This window comes from Glycine soja, chromosome 20, assembly GCF_004193775.1.
Source record: "Glycine soja cultivar W05 chromosome 20, ASM419377v2, whole genome shotgun sequence".
Taxonomy (NCBI): domain Eukaryota; kingdom Viridiplantae; phylum Streptophyta; class Magnoliopsida; order Fabales; family Fabaceae; genus Glycine; species Glycine soja.
The window spans coordinates 5,564,742-5,586,384 of NC_041021.1; the positions used below are offsets into that span (position 1 = coordinate 5,564,742).

A 21,643-nucleotide genomic window follows, 5' to 3' on the forward strand; every position below is an offset into this window, starting at 1 on the left:
TCCTCTAAATCTCCATTAAGAAAAACAGTTTTCACATCCATCTGATGTAGCTTCAAGTCTCAATGGGCTATTAATGCCATGATAATTCTGAAAGAATCCTTTCGTGAGACTTATGAAAACATCTCTTTATAATCAATGTCATTTTTCTGAGTAAATCCCTTAACAATAAGTCTAGTCTTGTAACCTTCAAGATTCCCATGAGAGTCACATTTAGTCTTGAAGACACACTTACAACCAACTTCCTTACAACCCTTTGGCAATTCTACGAGATCCTAAACACCATTATGTTCCATGGAATTTAGCTCTTTTTTCATGGCATCTAACCACTTCTCAGAATTATCATAGCTTACAACTTGTGAAAACAAAACTAGATCATTATCATTAATGCTTAAGTCTGTTTATGTTTCATGTAGGTATACCACATAGTCATTTGAAATAGTTGATCTCTTTTCTCTTTGAGACCTCCTTAATGCTATCTCTTGTGGTTCTTCCATAATAGGTTCATTATGTATCATGGGCTCATTATTATGTTGCTCTTCTTCATTTTTGTTTGGAACAACAATTGAAGGAACAATCACCTTACTACTAGAGGCACAAGCTAAAGGGACCTGCACTCTAACTTCTTTAATTTTCACATCTTATGGAACTGTACTCCCACTGATTTCACCATTTTCAATGAACCTTGATTTTCCAATTATAACATTTCTCATACTATGATTAGGTCAATTAAACATATACTCCTTTGACTTTTCTGGATAACCAATGAAATATCCACTGATTGTTTATGCATCCAATTTTCTTTCTTGTGGATTATAAATCCTTATTTCTGCCTGACAATCCTAAACATGCAGGTGCCTTATACTAAGTGTCCTATTCGTCTACAATTCAAAAGGTGTCTTTGGAACTGCCTTACTAGGAATCCTATTCAACAAATACTTGACAACTTTCAAGGCATACATCTGCAAAAATATGGGTAAAGTTGAATTGCTTAACATACTCTTAACCATATTCATTAAAGTTCTATTACGCCTTTCTGACACACCATTTTGTTGTGGTGTACCAAGCATTGTGTATTGCGCACAAATGTCACATTTCTAAAGGAGTTTAGCAAATGGACTTGGTTGTTGTCAAGTTTCATTGTATCTTTCGTAATACTCACCACCTCTATCAGACCTGACAACTCTCACATTTCTATCTAATTGTCTTTCTAGGTCATTCAAGTAAATTTCTAAGGCATTCATTGCCTGAGATTTCTCATGCAGTAAGTAAACATAACGGTAATGTGAATAGTCATCAATAAAGGTAATAAAGTATATTTCATTTCCGAAAGAATTAACATCAAAAGGCCCACAAATATCAGTATGCACAATTTTAAGAAGCTGAGTGTTTCTTGTAGCTTATTTCTTTATATGTTTTGTTTGTTTTCCCTTGATACAATCCACACAAATATTTAGATTCGTAAAATCTAGATAAGGAAGATTTTCATTCTTTATTAATCTTTCCATCATTTCTCTATAAATGTGACCTAAACGTTTATGCCACAAGAAAACAGATTGTTCAATCACTAAACTATGTTTAGTGCAAACATTATGATGTAGAGTTAAAATGGTTTCAGCATACAAACCATCTAATTTCAATTTATATAAACCATCACAAAGAACATCAGTACCAATGAGATGATTATGCTCAAATAAACTAAAACATTCATTACCAAAATTAAAAGAGTATCTAGTGACATCAAGTTTGTATAATGAAACTAAATTCCTAGATAAACTAGGTACATAAAGAGTTTCCAGTAAATCTAAATGGCATATAATGTCAAGTTTTAAATGATAAGTCCCAACATCTTCTGCTAGAGCTTTTACTCCATTCCCCATAAAGACAAACTTCCCATTTGGGCTTATGGTTTGGATTGTTAGGAATCCCTGCATAATATTAGAAGCATGAGTCATACATCCAAAATCAATCCACCATGTATTATGGAGAACTTCAGTTAAATTTGATTCAAAACATACATGAGCATTCAACTTACCTTTCTTTTCGAACCAAGACTTACGCTTTGGGTAATCCTTTTGGAAGTGTCCAGATTTCCCACAAAAATGGCAATTATTTCTCTTTGATGTCTTCTTCTGGATTTGCTTAGAGTTGTTATTAATCTTTAATGGCCCTTTGCCTTTATCATGCTTCTTCACAAATTTTTTTCTAGCTCCTTGATTCCCTTGGTGGCTTACATAATGGACTAAGTGACTTCCTTGATTCTTAAGCCTCATTTCTTCCTGCACTAACATACTGTGTAATTCATGCACATTCCATTTATCTTTTATGGTGTTATAACTCATTTGGAACGAGCCTTACTCGAACAGTAATGATTTCAGAATAAACTCAACATGGAAGTTCTCATTCACAACCATTCCCAAGGTCTTAAGTTTTGCTGCAATGTTTGTCATCTCAATGACATGCTCATGCATAGTACGTGAACCATCAAACTTCATGGTGATCAATGTACTCATTAATGTCCTAACAAGACACTTATCACTTGTTTGAGAGTGCTCTCCCATTAACCCCATAAACTCTTTAGCACTATTGGTCTTAGGGAGAGTTGTCTTAATACTGCCTGCAACAATCATTCTCATGAACATTAGGCTAAGTCTGTTAGATCTGTCCCAAGTTTTATAATAGACTTTCTCTTCATTGCTACTAGCATCAATAATAGTAGTAGGCTTCTCTTCCAATATAGCAAGATCAAGATCCAAAACACCGAGATGAAATTTGACTTGCTCATTGCAGTTAGAGAAGTTAAGCCCATTAAAAATTGGGACGGATGATACATGAGAATTTAGTGGATTGGGAACAGGTATTGCACAATAAAATTCACATAAGCATTTTGAGACATAAAATACATGTCATACATATAATTCATTCAGATAACAATCAATGCATATTGATGTTCTCCTTTGGGTGATACACCAACACACAACATGAAAACATGGTGATGCTAATAAAACTCTAAACATTATTTAGCAATTAAATAAGCACCAATTAGTAGTACCAACTACCTTTGAGTATATAAATAAAATTAATGATACACACAAATTATTTATAATTATATTCATTGATTATAAGAACAACTAATCAACCTTTGGACGATCTATAAATGATTTATAACAATGAATTTCAATATATCCATAAACCAATCATCATATAATTTAACATCCATTATTCTATGAGTAATTGAAATACTCATTAATTTGGAATTAAATAACCTTATAGATTATTTCAAACAAATACATAAGGTTATTTAAGAATAATTAAGTGTATGAAGGATGCTAAATATATATAAGCAACAACTATGCATTGTGATCCAACCCGAGAAAACAAAACACATAAAATTATTTCTAAAATTTTTCTGAACACTGCCTTAGGGTCAAAAGTACTTGATATCAGAATAATTTGTTTGAAGCTAGTATAGAAATACAATTTCTCTTAAAAAATAAATATAATTTAAATGAGAGCAAGACTAAAATATAAATATAATTTCATTTAACTTTTGCTAGTATAACAAAAAAATGATAAAAAAAAACTCTAAGTGAGATTTCCCTTCAGACTTTTGCATCTTAAAACCTTTAACTTCATATCAAAAAGTTCTGCACGGTACCAAGTGATCCCATAGGTATCTTATAGTTATAGTCAATTATATAAACATGTTATGATCATAGAAGTATCTTATAATTATAGTCAATTATATAAACGACGAAATGTAGAATCCAATAAAAAATCATCAAAAGCAAAAACAAAGGTCAATTATCTTTTGATGTAAATGTTGGATTTGACTTGTTTGGAGGAGCTGAAACTGAATTTTTCAATTTCCTCATAGAAGATGACATGTAGACAACTTCCTGGTGCAAATCCTGACTGAAATGCACAACCTACTCTTCAAGCCTAACAATTTCCTCTTCTAGAACTGTCACTTCAGCCAAAAGGGCTAGTATCTATAGTTTTCAACATCAAATTTCAACACTCAAAATTCATTTCTAAATTCTAGTCTCTTTCTAACTTAGCAACAAACAAAAGTACTTGTGTTCAGAAAATGACTTAGAGAAATTCATATATACTAACATAGGGACGGAGATAAGGCGGAAGAAAGCACTCTGCAATGCTCTATGAATGTTCTCTTCATGCCTAAGCTGTTTCTTCGATGAAAAGTTAGAAGAAAAAAAGGCCAAACACTACCTTATATGAAAAAGATAGGCACTATAAGAACTTTATCTCCTTTAATAGGTCCTCCAAAATCATCTAAAATTACTCACAACCCAATATTGCTTTCAAGCACCCAGTCTTAGACAAATAAAAAATAAAATTACAATAGAATACTTTTTTACATTGTTATTAAAATGATTTTTTTTATTTAAATAGCATATTCCTCTCTATTCTTATTTGCAAAAACATTCCTCTCAGTTCAAGCTAGAAATAAAAGAAAACTAAAAAATGAACTAACATTCTTCTAGATTCACTATTGTTCATGCCAAGTCATACCATCCTACAACAGAATTGAGTATTTTAAAGGAGAACATTCCCCCCAAAAAAAATCTTTGAAGATACAAATTTTATCATGTAATATCACTGCAGTTGTATGAAATAATCCAATAAAAAATCATCAAAAGCAAAAACAAAGGTCAATTATCTTCTGATGTAAATGTTGGATTTGACTTGTTTGGAGGAGCTGAAACTGAATTTTCTAATTTCCTCATAGAAGATGACATGCAGACAGTTTCCTGGTACAAATCCTATCTGAAATGCACACCCTGCTCTTCAAGCCTAACAATTTTCTCTTCGAGAACTGTCACTTCAGCCAAAAGGGCTAGTATCTATAGTTTTCAACATCAAATTTCAACACTCAAATTTCATTTCTAAATTCTAATCTCTTTCTAACTTAGCAATAGACAAAAGTATCCCCACAACTACTACACAAGATAACTCCAATTTTAATTGAATTTAGATTGAAGGATTATCTTTGAGAAATTCAGCATATAATATGTAATTGTAATTACTTTCATATTTATTTGATATCTTTTGAAATTAAAGGTTAAAAATAAAAAAGTATAAAAAAATCCATTTTCCTATTTAAACATTTTTTATAAGAAACATAAAAATAATATGTGTCACAAAATGTTATGAATTTAGAATTATTGATCTATTGTCAATATGATCAATTCCCTACCTTCAAAATATTGACTTCAGCCAATAATGAATTAATCTTTTATTAACATTGAAAATTTATATATATATATATATATATATATATATATATATATATGATAATGATGTTACCCTCAAATGCTTCTCAAATTGCAAACACCAAAGTTTTGAAACAAAGAAAATCATCATGAAATTATTGGCTTCTTTCAAAGAGAAGGGATGCTCAAAAAACAAAAAGGAAAAAGCACTAAAATCTTGACGTAATTCACTTGAACATTTCTGAACCACCAACACAGAACCATTGGAAATGCCACACATCAACCAAGTAAAAAAATAAAAATATTTATCCTTCAGTGGCAATTTTAACCAAGTTGATTGTGTCATGATTGATATAATCATATGCATATTAAATCTTTTGGACAGAATTGGCAGACCCATAAGAAGGAAATTGAAAGAGATGTAGAATTTATCATAGACTTGGCCCGAATACTTAGTAAGATAAAAAAATCAATTCAAGCTCATATTTTTAAAGAGCCTAAAATAAAAACAACATCTGAAAGAAGAATTTTAACAAAGAATTGATGGTTGGGCCTGGATACATTTATTTAGCATAGTTAACAACCTAGCAACAACAAAATAATTTTCTTTCTTTTTGCAGACAAACAAACAAACATAGATTAAACTCACCTGAGGCAATTTATCAACCTGTCAGCTCTCAGTTTCTCATTGGGCCCTCCACACATTGATACGAACTCCTTCAATTCCATAAGAACACTCTCACAAATTAGGCCATTCTTCCCTCGAAGGTTCCTACCAAATTCCATATGGATTGGGTTTTGAATTTCAGACATTATCTATCAAAGATAAAGGAAAACTTTAATCAATGTTGATAACAATCAAAATAATTTATGAAAACTACATGAAATTATTGTTGTTGTCCATTAAATGTTTTACCACCAAATGAGTGTAAGCATGAAAAAGGTTAGATACACAAAGCAAGAGGCAAAAGTCTCAATAAGAGAACTTACTTAACCAATCGCAAAATTGTAGTTTCCCTTAAACTGCTGCCTCATGTCACTCTCTGGAATGGCCAAAAGCTATCAAAGTTGTTGTATCAAAATTTACTAGATCAGTCTCAACTAAAAGATTCCCAGGATTAGCAGATTCAAAAGTTTTATTCTCCATTGAACTTAGTTTCATAAGAATGGAACAAAACATATTGCCCAAGTTTGTTCTGATATTCTCTTCAGTAGGTTGTGCTAGAGTTTCAGTTTAGTTCAAGATGAAAGGAGTTCCCACTTTCAAATTAAATAACACAAACTTCTAAAATTATGCTTTCACTTGTGTCTAAACTAAATGGACATAAAAAAACCCATGTCATTTGTGGTAAATGTGAAAGCAATGCCTTTCAAGATTATTTTGATGATGCCAAAGAATCAAGAGTTAAGAAAATTCCAAAGATTCAAGAATCAAGTTTCAAGAATCAATTTTCAAGAATCAAGATTCAAGAATCAAGTTTCAAGATTGAAGATTCAAGAATCAAGTTTCAAGACTCAAGATTCAAGAATAAGAGAAGACTCAATCAAGATAAGTACTAAAAAAGTTTTTTCAAAACATTGAGTAGCACAAGAAGTTTTTACAAAATCATTACCAAAGAGTTTTACTCTCTGGTAATCAATTACCAGAAGGTAGTAATCGATTATCAATAGCCAGCATTGTTTTCAAAAACTAATTTACAAAGTTGTAATCGATTACCATAATTATGTAATCGATTACCAGTGTTTTTAAAACGTTAGATTTAAAATCTCAAGAGTCACAACTTGGGTTTAAACATTTTCAAATCATTTTAAACTTGTGTAATCGATTACACAATACTTGTAATCGATTATTAGAGCTTCTAAACATTTTAATTTTCAAAATTCAAAATGAAGAGTCACATATGTTGATGTGTAATCGATTACACCTTAATGGTAATCAATTACCAGTGACTGATTTCGAAAAATACATTTCCAAAAGTCACAATTCTTCAAGTGACTTGTTTCTGAAGATTTTTTCAAAAGTCACAACTTTTTTTAAGTGACTAGTTTTAAAGAAATTACCTAGAGTCAGAAGCTTTGACTTGAGTCATCAAGAGATTATAAATATGTGATCATGTCATGAGTTTCTATAATCATCAATCATCTTTGAATAATCTATCTTTCAATCTTCTCTCAACATCATTCAATATCTTTCAACTCTTTCTATAGAAATTTTTCTGATTCATCTTCTCGTCATCTTTCTAAAAGTTTTTGTTCAATACTTTCTCTTTCAAGAAAAGTTCTTTGATAAAAAACTTGTGCTATTCATCTTTTTCATTCTCTTCTCCCTTTGCCAAAAGAACGAAGGACTAACCGCCTGAATTCTTTTGTGTCTCTCTTCTCCCTTTGCCAAAAGAACGAAGGACTAACCGTCGGAATTCTTTTGTGTCTCTCTTCTCCCTTAAAAAGATTCAATGGACTAATCACTTGAGAATTCTTTTGATTCGTCACTTCCCCTTAAACAAAAGATCTCAAAGGACTAACTGCCTGAGATATCTTTTGTTTCCCCTTTACAAAGACTCAAAGGACTACTCGCCTGAGCATTTTTTGTCCCAACACATTGGAGGGTACATCCTTTGTGGTACAAGTAGAGGGTACATCTACTTGGGGATTGTTATACTGAGAACAAGAGAGGGTACATCTCTTGTGGATCAATTCAAATGAAGGGTACATCCACTTGGTTTTTCAAAGAGAACAAGGAAGGGGACATCCCTTGTGGATCTTTGGCTTGTAAAGGTTTTTACAAGGTTGAAAGAAATCTCAAGAACCGCAGGTTGGTTGGGGACTGGATGTAGGCACGGTTTATGGCCGAACCAGTATAAATCTTGTGTTTGTCTTCTTCTTCCCTACACTCTTTAATTTCCGCTGTGCACTTTTAATTATTGCTTTTACTTTTGGTTAAGTTTCTATTTTGGTTGTTTACTTTCTTAACTTTGTAGTAAAAGCCTAATTGAATCTAGTAACATTAAGAAGGATAGGTTTTTTAATTAGTCAAGACATGTTAATAATTAATCCAACCCCCCCCCCCTTATTAATTATTCCGAGGCCACTTGATCCAACAGTAAAATCCATTTCACAGGTTTAGAAACATGTTGATCACACTCCATCTTAAAAGATCATTGCCGCAACTGGCCTAGTGGCCCTGAACTCAGTTATTATCATGAGTCCTAACTAAATAATTGTCTTAGTCAATTTGTTAAAAGAATCTCATATTGATTGCTATAAGTTTTGGCCTCAAAGTTTGTTTTTAAACTGTTTTCACTAAAGATTGATCAGTTCAAAATAAGTATTTTTTGAACTGGTAATCAATTACCAAATTCTGTAATCGATTACTCAAGACATAATGCACATGGCTTTTCAAAATATTGAAATTTGAATTTTTGAATTCTGTAATCGATTACCCAGTTTTCGTAATTGATTACCAACAACGAGACTTCAGAAAATACTTTAAAAAGTCATGACTCTTCAAAATATAACTATGTAATCGATTACCAGAATGTTGTAATCGATTACCAGTAGAAAAATTTTAGAAAATATTTTGAAAAGACACATCTCTTCAAATTGTTTTTGAACAGCCACCAAAGAGCCTATATATGTGTGTGTGTGTGTGTGTGTGTGTGTGTATCTTTACTTCGAAAACATTAAGAGATTTTTCAAAAACAGAACCTAATTGTCAAATTCTCTCAAAACTACAATTTGGTCAAACACTTGCAAATCAATTGAGAATTCTTCTAAGATCTTCAATTTGTATTATCTACTCTAAAGGAGATAAATCTTTTTTGTACATCTCATAAACACAATTGTTATCAAAAGGGTGAGGGATTTTGAACACAAGGGTGAGGGATCCCAAGGTATGTTCAAAAGTTGTAAAGAATTTACAAGGATAGTGGAAAATCTCAAATGGGTTACTTGAAGACTAGACGTAGGCGCAGGAAGTGACCGAACAAGTATAAACCGAGTTTGCAATTCTCTCTTCCCTTATCTCATTTATTTATTGCAATTGATTTTGTCTTGCACGTTTAAAGAACATTGATTAATTTAATTATTGTTTCTTCTTCTACATTCTGAATCTATCACAAATATTTTAAAAAAGGGATTAAAACTTGTTAATCGAAAAATTCTTTAAAACTTAATTCACCCCTCTCTTAAGTTATTGAGGTTACGTGTTCAACAAAGACATTAGTAGTTAATTAAGATAATTCTATATAATCTTAACTAGTAAGACATATTCCTACTACATGTAAAGAACAATTAGAATAATACATCTATTAAGGTAGGAGAAAAAGAGAAAATTTAGAAACTCACCAATGGTAGGAATTATAGTAACGATCTCTGCAAGCTTGAGCTTGTAGAGGATAGTGGTCTTACCAGCAACATCAAGACCAACCATCAAAATTCGCATTTCCTTCTTCGCGAAAAGTCGGCTGAAAAGCTTTGTGAATGTCAGCCCCATTTCTCCTTCGACTAGTGGATCCCTAATTTCACAATTCAAACAACTTTTCAATTAAAAAAAAAATCTCCAAAACGAAATAGAGCTTCTTATAAAATTACTTGTGCAAATGAGGCCTGAGAGAAGGAGAGAAGCTTCGAGATAATCGTTGTTGTTGTTGTTGGCTCTGTGAGAGTCGCCAGAGGTAGATTTGTGGCAGGAGGAATCACAGGAAATGAGGAAGGATTTGTGGCGGCGGGATCAGAGCGGTGAGAGGTGGAGCGGCAAGAAGTCAATGACAACGGAGCTCAAAACAAAGCGGGCGGTACAACTCGATTCCAAACCCTCATTATGAGGCCATTTAAATTCAAATTTGAAAAGCTCATCATAAGAGGAAGAGGAAGAGGCCTGGAAGAAAGATGAAATTTTTTAAAAGCCTCATAGGTTTGGCGTGTGAAATGACAAGCTGAGCTAGCTAGAGGAGAAGCATAATTTGTGGATTTTGAAACAGCCGAAACACAAAGGAAAAGAAAGCGCGAAATGGAGAGAAGAAACATAAAATTTTTGAATAGCAAAAATTTTTCATACTGTAAGAAACAGAACATAGTGCTTCTTCAATGGGCTTTCGGCGATGTGATCTCATAAATTTGGTAGCTCAAAGGTGTAGAACTAGTATGTGTAGGTAGTGCGAGAAGAAGAAGAAAACATGGATTTTGAAATAAAAAAAAGGAAGAAAGCGCGAGATGAAACATGTATGGATTGCCGAAAGGAAAGCTCGTTGCGTTTGAAAGAAAGCAAAAAAACAAGACGCAGCGCTAATTTTAACGGAAAAAATTGAAAATCAGCCAAAAATTCTGCAACTGACATGTGGCGTCTTTGGCATTCTTTATTATAAGATAATAAAATAAAATGATAATAAAATATAAGATAATAATAGAGGTAGTAGATAGATGACACGTGTTTTATTATAAGGTAGTAGAGAAGGTGCCAGTGTTGGAAACGAACATACGAAATAGAGAGAATTAGACGAGTGCAGATTTTTCTTTGGTGATAAAGGACAAGACAGAAAAAGCAGAACCACCAAACGTGTCCCAATTAGGTTCCAGATGGCACATGTTCAGGAATTTCGGGCTGTTTACAATTGAAGACCATAAGCGCAAAAGCTTGTGTCTTTTAGAATTATGTTCAATAAATTAAATAAAAATAAAAATAAAATTACATAATGATAATATTTTGTATTCATCATTTTTATAAAATAAAAAAATATTAATTATTTTTTTAAAATTGAGTATATTATTAAAAATAAGAGATAGGATTAATAAATCAGTAAATGATAATGATGTTTTAAATAGAAGTAAAGTATTTTTTTCAAAGCAGTAAATAAAGTATTATAATAATAAACACTAATCCCTAATTTTGAGAATGGTTAGGAAAAAAAATTATTCATTACAAGAAAATATAAAATGATGATTTAATATTTATTTGTTGAATGGTGAAAAATATCTCATAAAATATACTTATTAAATATTTATTAGACATTTTTATAATAAATAATATATACATTGTCTGAATAAATGTTTTTGTATGTAAATTTTTTATTTTTATAATAATTAAATAAAATATATTAATAATAAATTTTAATTATTTGACGATATAATTATTTTATCAATATTCTATAAAAAAATTTATAAAAGTTAAACTCTATTATTAAAAACAGTTTTTCTTTTAATTTTCAAATGAATTAATATACAATAATTAATATAAATGTGTGTTATATTTAAATGATAATTATGAAATAATACAATTAAAATTACAGAATTTATTTTAAAAATTTAGTTTAGTTTTTAAATGCTTACCTTTTAAATTTTTTATTTTTTATTAATTATTATATTTTTTTAATTAAAATATAATTAATAACTTAATATATGATTTTTAAAAAAATATATAAATAATTAAAGAAAAAGAGTTTAGATTAGACCGGAATAATTACAACCCACACACTTATCTTAACTTTAACGAACAATCTTCACTTTAACTTAACACGGATATTTACATGGATAATACCTAATTTGTTTAATTGAGAGACAGGGACAAAAATCAATATATACCTACCCGCGTGTTCTCATACTCATACTTGATATATACTTATTAAATTATTCTTATTTTATATTATGTATATTACATGACTATCCTTACTATTTCCTCCTTATTTCTTATTTTGGATTCATTTCTTGATCTATATACATTTATTTATAAAGGAACGTTTGTGTCATTTCATTTGTAATATTTGACATTTTAATACAAATTATAATCATCTACAATAAGATTGGGTGTGAAGCTTGACAATAATCTGTTTGTAAACTATCAATACATTATTATAGTCAAGGCATATGAGTAAATAATATATTTAATTTTATCAAAAAACTTTTTAAAATATTATTTTTTTTGCACAAGAATTATATTTTTTATATAAATTATTGGACGAGTATGGGTAGGGAATTGATATACCTAATCCCCAATAGGAGAGATTGAAAAAAAAATTCACGTCCATCATAAATCGGAAAAAGAACGATTTTGGGAGAAAAATGAAAAGAAAAAACCACACATTCCTTCCCATTTCACCCCATTGTCATGTGTAGTTTACATGAATTTTCATAATTTTTCCAACTCTAATGGACTTTGGACAAAGTGTATTTGGGTCAAGTTTAACTTTTCCTTACTTATATTTTTAACTTTTACAAAATTATGCTATTTTTTTATAGAAGCCACATAAAAACTCAAAACAGTCAAATTTGTTACGGACCTACCTTATTATCATGTTTATAATTCAATTTATATATACTATTAAAGAAGAGAAAATATAATCTGTGGGTGGGTGTGGAGGGAGCTTGCCCGCCCTAGTTTTTTTTTTTTTTATTAATATTGTATATGTTATTTTAAAATTAGAATATTTTTATCTTTAAAAAATATTTCATCCACTTATAATTTTTTATTTTGAAGATAATACCACTTTTAGATAAATATTATAATTATCTTTTTTATGGTCTTCATTGTGAAGATAATTTCTTTATCTATTTATAAAATATTTGACTATAAATTTTCACTTTTTAATATTTTTCTTTTTATAATTCATTATTGATATTTTTAAAACTATATATAATTACATTTATAATTGAAAATTTTTATTAGCATTCCTTTTATATTTATTGGGGAAGAGAGGGATCCCTCTCATTTTCTTAGGGTGGACTGTGCCTCTCATTTTGTTAAATAATAAATAAAAAACAAAAAAATAAAAATTTAATACAATTAATAAAAAAAGTGACAGAATAAGAAAAATTAATAATATAGAAATAGTGAAAAATTACTATAGGTTAGGAAAAAAATTAAAAAGTTTAAGAAGCAATTTAAAAATAAAATCATCTAATAAAAGGTGGATCATATTAATATCTGTGTCACAAGATAGCATTCTTCCTTTCTTCTTATTACTCAACAATTTTTAAGAATTTTTTTCTCATAACTATTAGTTATTATTTTCATAAAAGATAATCTTATAAGTAACACAATTTATTTTGATTTTGTAAATTTTTTAAACATAATTAATATAGGATCATTTTCTAAATCTTTATGATTAACATAAATATTATTTTTAATATAAAATTTACGATAGTTTTTAATGACATGTGAGATTGATAATTGCCATGTATGTTTTTATTAGTATTTTAATAAATTATTAATTTAATTAAAGCTTTGAAATATATAATTATAAAAATTTAGTATAAAATTTATTGTATTGAACAAATTTAATTTTAATAGTTGACCTGACCCCACATCCCTCTTAATCTGGGTCCGCTCCCACCTAATTATGTTGGTATTAGATTTGAATCGTTCACAACAAAGTTTTGGATTTTTTTTTTATCATGGAAAAAATATAATTAAAAGAGAATACATTGTTTAACAGTCATCACCTTATGTAAAAAAATAAAAAGTTGTACAATCATAAAAAAAAGTTGTCAACCAGGTTATCTTACGGTATTAACCCTAATAAAGATAAAAAAAAACCCTAATAAAACTCCAAGTCTAAGACATGCGGTATTAAAAAAAAGAGAAATTGCTGTTAAAAAAAAGAGAGGAAATGAATTATTATGTACCAAAAATAATGAAAAATTATACTATGAAATATAGAAATAAAATAAAATATAGAATTAAAAAAACAAATGTATATCTTTTCCTGTGTGTCTGGTGGTGAGTTTAAAAGTTTGGAATTGACATTGTCTTTGTTTTAGTGTTTTCCTTGATCCCTTTGGCATAACAGCATTATTCTTCAGCATCTCTCGTATTCCTTCTCCTTGTGTGTCTCTCCTTGCTTTATCTCTCTTAATTTCTTCAGATTTTAGTTTTCTATTGTATGGTTCTGCGTTTTCGCACAACTCACTATAGTTTCTTCTATACCTTCCTGGTGGATCTGTCACTATGACTTCCTCACTCGTGAAGATCCAAGGTGAACAGGTTCTCACCAACGACTTTCAGGACCTTTCAATCAAAGATCTGGTATTTTCCCCTTCCTTCTTGTTAATGGGTATGGATATTTCTTCCTTCTTTGTAATGGGTATGCCTTGTTTTGATTAAATTCATATTTTGAATTTCTGGTTTGTTTGGACGATTTTGGGGGTACCCAATTGGGTTTTCATGTGAAAGTTTCAAAATTTATGTTGTGGGCATGATTTGTTTTTAACCAATTGTTGATTTTGTTGATTTGTTTTTTGGGTTGGAAATGTTAGAATTGGTGTTCCTTTTGTTGATGCCATGGTTTTTTTTATGCTGTTTTTGTTCAGGGTGAGAAAGGAAGTGAGGCAGAGATTCACGAGGTGGGGTATGGAGGCCATGGGGGAATCTGTGCTATTTGCTTGGATAAGATAGTGCTGCAGGAAACTGCTCTTGTAAAAGGTTGCGAGCATGCTTACTGGTTTGTCTGAACGATCTCTTGCTGTTGTTTTCAGAATTAAGTTTGGGGAAAATGTGCCTTTTTATTTATTTATTATTATGGTATGTTTATTTTACGATTGCTTTAGGATTGGTTGGAATTTTCAGTACTAATTGTTGTTCTCAGGGATATGGATTAGTGCCACTTTGCAAATGTGGTGGTATCTTTTCTTCCTTGAACCAAATGAAAAAAAAACCTCCATCTCTTAGTATGTTTTCTGTGTTTATCCTGATGATGTGGGAATGATTCATTTAATTGGAGATGAATTATGTCTGAGCTAGAAAGATCATTTATGTTTGGATTTTTATTTTCTTCATATCTTTTGTGCTTGAGATTTGAGATCTTTTAAAGTCAAGGGTAAACTTGTGGCTTTACTACCTTTTGTTTGTACTTTGATTTGCAAACATCTATTTATGAGTTTGTTGTAAGTTTGTCACATCGAAAAAGACAAAGCATTATATAGGTTCAGTTAGTACGTTAATTGAGCATTATGGATTCCCACAAGGTAGATTGAGAGGTTCTGATGACTGATGCGGTCATCTGTAATCCTAGTTCAGTTAGTATGTAAACCGTTGGATCTCAAACGTATTCCTGTATGTACTATCAAGGTTATCAATGGAAGATGGTGGAAGGCCAAAATTCTGCCATATGAGCCTGCCATGGCAGCCTATGGTGCTGCCATAGCGGGCCTCCCTTCACAAATTGCCTATAGCGGAAGGGTTGAAAAATGCCACATTATAGCATTTTGGTGATGCTATAATGGTTAATTGACAACATTGGTACTTCTTTTTTTATGGTTGTCAAGGTTGAAGTCTCCATGATTTGGATGGTTAGTGGCAGATAGTAACTCCCTTAAAAGCTCAAGATGCAAGAGCACTTTGGGCTTGAAGGCTGGAGAATGTACAAGTGTAATTTTAACATGTTCCGAGCCTCAACTTTTATTTAGAAGAATGGATGAGATAGATTGAATTTGAACTCACGGCCTCTTGGTAGTAGAGATTCTGATATTATCTATGTTATAAAAGTATATGTTGTTAGGTGAAACTGTGAAAGCACATGAATGGTTTTATTTAATGTTTAATGACTAGGTTAGCTTTGATTTGATAGTTGATAGTGTTTCGAATTTACACCCAATATTTGTTCAATACTGAAATGATAATATATCTAGGTTTTACCCCAACATGTATCCCATATTGAAAGCACACTTACAGATGTCATTATATTTACAAATGATAGCTGGTTTGGCACTTTAGGTAGTAAAGTTTCTTGCAGTTGCAATGAGTTGGAAATTAGAATTGATTCTTACTTTTCCTTGGAGAATGGGATGTTGCTTCACACTTTTTCAGCTGTTTAATCTACATTCATGGATGAGAGGAGTTCTTCATAATTTACATTCAATCATCATATCTTGTCTCTTCAAGTTATCTTAGTTGATCAGGGATGATATACATAGCATGTTCAATTGAATCTATGGAGTTGAGTGATCAACAGTGCTTTATATGGCTGAGGCAAATCTTTTAGGATCTTATATTTCTTGTGAATGAATATCCTAGAATGTGTCTGCATCTGATGTGATTTGTGTTGGTTCTGCATCAGTGAGATTGAAAAAATATAGGTCCAAAACCTGGATTGATAAGCTAACTGACTTTTAGTGGACATATTTTAGTTAATTTTTAATGCTCTTGACCCTTCTTTGTATGTTGGGGAAGTTCCCTCACTTAAATTTCAGCATAAAACAGGAGGTTTTTTTGCATTTTTACTTTTCTGTTCTTAATGTATATTTCCTTTTGGCTAATTGCAGGTACACACTGTAGACAATTTTGTTATATTTTGATTTTGTAGTATTTTCCAACTTTTGTTCCATGCATTATCTTTCACGGTAATGGAAACTACTTGTGTAGTTGGAAATTCTAGTCATTGATTACTAACATTCCATGCATTATCTTTCTATTTTTTTTTTTTTTAAATTCACTACTATTGAATTGACTGCTTTGGCTTGAGATTATTATTATTATTATTTTTGCGTTTTCTACATCTTTTTGTTTATGGTTTTAATTGATTTTGTGTAGTGTAACATGCATCCTTCATTGGGCTACATACCGTGAGAAAGTTACCTGCCCTCAGTGTAAACATCCATTTGAGTTCCTCAATGTCCATCGCTCACTTGATGGCAGGTAATAATTGAACCTTTTGCATCGGTTTTCATTTCTAATTTAGTTCTTGCTACTTATGTTTAAAACGTGATGGAAAGAAGTGATTATAGTTTTGTGTGAGTGGATCCTCTCATTTTAAATTTCACATGAGAGAGAGAGAGAGAGTACATGATGAGGTCATGAAATTTCAACATCAGAGGATTCGTTCAGATTTTTTGTATGTGATCAGTTTAGCATGCTTCGCTGTAATCAACAATGAAAGGATGTAAAAGATATATTATAATTTGAGATTTTCTTTTGAAAATACTTGAGTTATTATGGAAAATGAGACTTCTAATTTTATCTGGTTGAAGTTAGGTTACTGTGTTATCATGTTTACCTGACCCCTAAACAATATGTTGGGAGGCTGCTGGACTTTCTAGTTTTCAATTTAATACAAGTTAGAACCTAAAAAAATTGGTTTGGACTCCAAAAATAGAATGATATTCTGGTTTAGTGCTTGTTAGGGGGTTTCCCCCATTTTTTCCATCAAAAAAATATTAGGGGATGTTCGGTTTGATTGTTTTCTGTTTTCATTTTCATTGAAAACAGAAAACGGTGATGAAAATGTGTTTGGTTGGATTTCTGAAAACATTTTCAGTGAAAATGAAAACAGGAAACAACCAAAAAATGAAAATAATAAATTCTCATTTTCAGTGTTTTCAATTGAGAACAAAAATCTCATTTTGGGTAAAATGAAATTGCGGTGACAATGAATGTAATTTTAAGCAAATATAAAAATACAAAAAGACAAGAAATCAATATATCATAGATTTTCAGTATTTTTATTTCATGAAAATAGAAAATAAGAAGTCAAACCAAACATGTTTTCAGAATTCTAATATTTTGAAAATGAAAATAGTTTTCAGAAAATGAAAATAGAAAATGAGAACAGAAAATGAAAATGCAAACAAAACACATCCTTAGCAATCTTATTTTAAACATTGACAATTTTACTTTTGTCAACCTTTTTAGCTCCTTTGGTTATATACCATAAAATACTATCATCTCTTAGTACAGAAACTTTAAGGGGGTGTTTGGTTTGGTTGTTTTCTGTTTTCTGTTTTCATTTTCACTCGAAATAGAAAATGGTGATGAAAATGTGTTTGGTTGAATTTCTGTTTTCAGTTTCAGTGAAAATATTTTTCCTAACGAACCAAAAACTGGAAACAATAAAATCTCGTTTTTAGTTGAAACCAAGAACCTCATTTTAGGTAAAATGAAAACGCGGTGGCAAAGAATGTAATTTTAAGCAAATCTAAAAATACATTTCCTTTTGAAAACGCGTTTTCAGTGTTTTTATTTCTTGAAAGCATAAAACAAGAAGTCAAACCAAACATGTTTTTAAAATTTTAATCTTTTGAAAATGAAAATAGTTTTCAGAAAATGAAAACAGGAAATGAAAATGCAAATGCAAACCAAACACACCCTAAAATACTTAAAACTAGGGTCTAACAAACAAAATGCCAAAATAATGTAGCATCGGCAACTACTTAAATTTTTGTACCTATAATTGCAGAATGAACATTCTATAGGTGAAGTGTTGCATTAGAATGTCTGTTTGGCAATCACTCCAAGTTGTGTCTGAAATCATGTTCTTATTACTTGATCTTCAATTATACTGTGGCAGCATTCAAGATTACATGTTTGAGGAGAGTGTTTGCCTGCTACTTCGAGCCTCATGGTTCACACCTTTATCTGTTGAAGAACATGTGGCTCATGAAGATGTATATGAAGACCTAGAAGATTATTATCAGTACGAGGATGATGATGATATGGATGAAGCTTACTATGGTGGTTCGTCCAATCTTCGCGTTATTGGCAACCGTAGATGGGGAGATAATGGTTATGTCAGGGCTGGACGTCAAGAAGCTCGGCCAGTCCATCGTCTGAACTTCCAGGATTCAGGAGCAAGTTCTTCTTCGCGCGAGCCGAAGAAGAAAGAGGTTGGGAAAATTATCACAGGCAGAAGGGCAAAGAGGGCACAGAAAAGGGAAGCGGCTGACAAGGCGGCCGAAGCAAAGCATCTGCAGCATTTAATAAGGTTGGGTAGGAAGTGATTCTATTTTATTTATATCAGGCCATCATCATGGCCTTGAACTTTCCTTCCCATAAGTTAAATATTTTCTTTTTTTTATATATTTTTTTTTTCTTGTACATTGTTTCTGTGCTCTTTACTCTGAAGCATGTAATATATCTTGGGGAAGTTGTTTTAGAATAATGGCTTGGTGGGGTGGTTGGATTATGGAAATTCCAAACTCACTATACCATGAACAATTTAGGTTATATTTAGTTATTATGCTCAATGCAGGTCTAAGTTGTACATAATTTCCTTGTGATGTTGATATCATTGACACCTCAACAATGTCGATATCTATCTCTTTCTTCAAAGTTAAGAATTTCATACACAAAAATACTAAAAGGAAAACGCGGTTGCGTACATGGCCAGAAAGTTGTTCTGAAACTTCTAAACATGGTATCTTATGGTAATCAATTAAAGAGTGTTGAATAAGGATATTCTTCAAGCAAATGGTCTGTTTTTTATTACGGGCTTGTTAAGGATAAATTTCAGTAGTTATTTATTGAAGAAAATAAATTGAATTAAAAAGTTGAATTAAAATTGAGTTGAAATTAGTTTGATTTTTTTTTTTATCATATGAAAGAAATTTAGTTTATATTTACTTTATTTTAATTTTAGAAGTGTTTGTTAAGAAGTGTATTTAAAATGGCTATATATTAAGCGACGGATAATAGTGTTCAATGTGGTCAAGGGTTTCAGCCAAGAAGGATTTTAGTACATTAAAAATGAGTGTTCAATACTGCAAATTTCATAGTCAGTAATTACTTGTGATTCAAGTATCAATATGGTCAATAATTGACAACAAGATTCAGTTTTTGTAAGTTCTGTTTATATCCTCATTTTTTCTTAAAAAACAATTGACCTGAACTCGTGGGAAACCTTATACGTACATTGGGGTTTGTCAAGAAAACTGATCATGATATGAACAAAGTGGCTTACACATTTCAAACCAAGTTGACGATGCATGCTTTAGTTGGGGAATTTTCTTCCTACATCCAACAAATCTCAAATACATCATTCAATTTTCTTTTAATTCTAACATTGTTCTTTTGTATTTCTTCTTTCTTCCTTCTGTTTTTAATTTCCTCTTACATTATTCAGTTTCTTCTTCTTACTATGATGAGTTCCTCTTGTTGGCTTGTGGTAGTTTGTTAGCTGCATTGTGGCGGTGGTTTGTTACCTGCATTGACTTCGTCTTTGTCGTGGTGGGTGTTGCGGTGGCAACGACGGTCCGAAGGTAAATTTTTTACATCAAATATCGATTCGTATAGTCTATACGGATAGACAATCTGTATGAATCATACGGATTACTATGGATTGTCAATTCGTATAAGTATTTATTTCTTTTAAAAAAATTATGAGCTATTTTTTTAAAAAAATTAGTTAAATAACAAAAATAGGTTATATTGTATAAGAAAAGTGTTATTTATTAATATATTAGTATAAATATTATTACATTAGTAACATTAAATATTTTTATAAATAGTTCCTTCAAGTCTAGAAAATTTCAAAATAAATTTCTACATTGATTTTTAAATATATAAAAGTATTAAAATAATTATTTATAATATATTTAAAATAATAATCAAATATGGAAATTAAGATATAAATCATTATGTATATATGCTTATCAATTTCAATGTAATATAGTACTATATTAGTATACATTTGAATAATTTTTTTAGATTTTTCTAGTAACAAAAAAAAAAAAAAACAAATTGTATGTGTACACGAAAAGATTTCATGTATAAAAAAAAAATTGTGTCATAACATATCTTAAAAAACATATTTATTTATATATCTATATAAATATTACAATAGTATCTTTCATTGTTACATTGATACTTTTTCGAAGATTTTAAAATAAAGTTTTACACTGCAGTTTTTTTAAAATATATAAATTTTTTAAATTATTAGAATTAATTAAAAGTAATAACAATGGATATATTTTATTAAGAGATAAATTATTATTATATGTATATACAAGTATCAATTATTATATATTAATCTGTATAGACTATATGTATCAAATTTTATTAGTTTTCCTTAGTTTGTCGTTGAATTTTTTTTTTTAATGTTTTTTTAAGATGAACGAAGATGAGTGGATATATAAGAGCATTATGTTTGAAGAAATTAATATGAATGAAGACACGGGAGAGGAACTTGCTGTGGTTGAAAATATTAATTGTTCTGATGCCTTTAATTCTTCTTAGGTATTGATATATTTTCTATTTGGTTATAGTAAGTAAATGAATGTCTTAACAAGACTAAACATGTATTGTCCTTTTTGTAGGTGTTTCCTACCCGTGAGGACGTATTACAAAGGACTTGTACTGTTGCATATGATATTGGTTTTATGACTGTGATAATGAGGTCTGACACATCAACTAAAAAGAGAGGAAGAACCTCATTTGGTTTAATTGGTTGTGAGAGGAGTGGAAAGTATAACATGCAAGAAAGATTTAGTATGAACGGTGACTAGCACTAGAAAATGTGATTGTCCTTTTAAGCTGCGAGTGAAATCAATCTCAGGAGGTGAAGGGTGGATGGTCAACTTAATACGTGGGACTCATAATCATGCATTAACTAAGTCATTGAGTGGACATCCATATGTTGGTCCACTAACTGAGGATGAGAAGATTATTCTTGGTGATATGACAAAGTCAATGGTCAAATAAAAAAATATTC

The 21,643-nt window shown here is 30.5% G+C and overlaps 1 protein-coding gene and 1 long non-coding RNA gene across 3 annotated transcripts; one reads left to right on the forward strand and one right to left on the reverse strand.

The window, feature by feature from the left end:
* Nucleotides 1-1,734: 1,734 nt before the first annotated feature.
* On the reverse strand, nt 1,735-10,505 carry LOC114402676. 2 transcript variants are annotated; one of them, XR_003664493.1, is made up of 6 exons: nt 9,825-10,505; nt 9,579-9,748; nt 6,225-6,293; nt 5,884-6,050; nt 2,033-2,614; nt 1,735-1,925 (listed from the first exon to the last, which is right to left on the reverse strand). It is a non-coding gene; the product is annotated as an uncharacterized LOC114402676 (long non-coding RNA). The 2 variants fall into 2 exon arrangements; XR_003664494.1 differs by lacking the exon at nt 6,225-6,293.
* A 3,472-nt stretch (nt 10,506-13,977) lies between these two features.
* On the forward strand, nt 13,978-19,246 carry LOC114403601. The gene is made up of 4 exons (XM_028366640.1): nt 13,978-14,250; nt 14,535-14,665; nt 16,753-16,857; nt 18,506-19,246. The coding sequence occupies exons 1-4, from the start codon at nt 14,173-14,175 to the stop codon at nt 18,933-18,935; spliced, it is 744 nt and encodes a 247-aa protein (XP_028222441.1). The 5' UTR covers nt 13,978-14,172; the 3' UTR covers nt 18,936-19,246.
* The last annotated feature ends 2,397 nt before the right edge of the window (nt 19,247-21,643 follow it).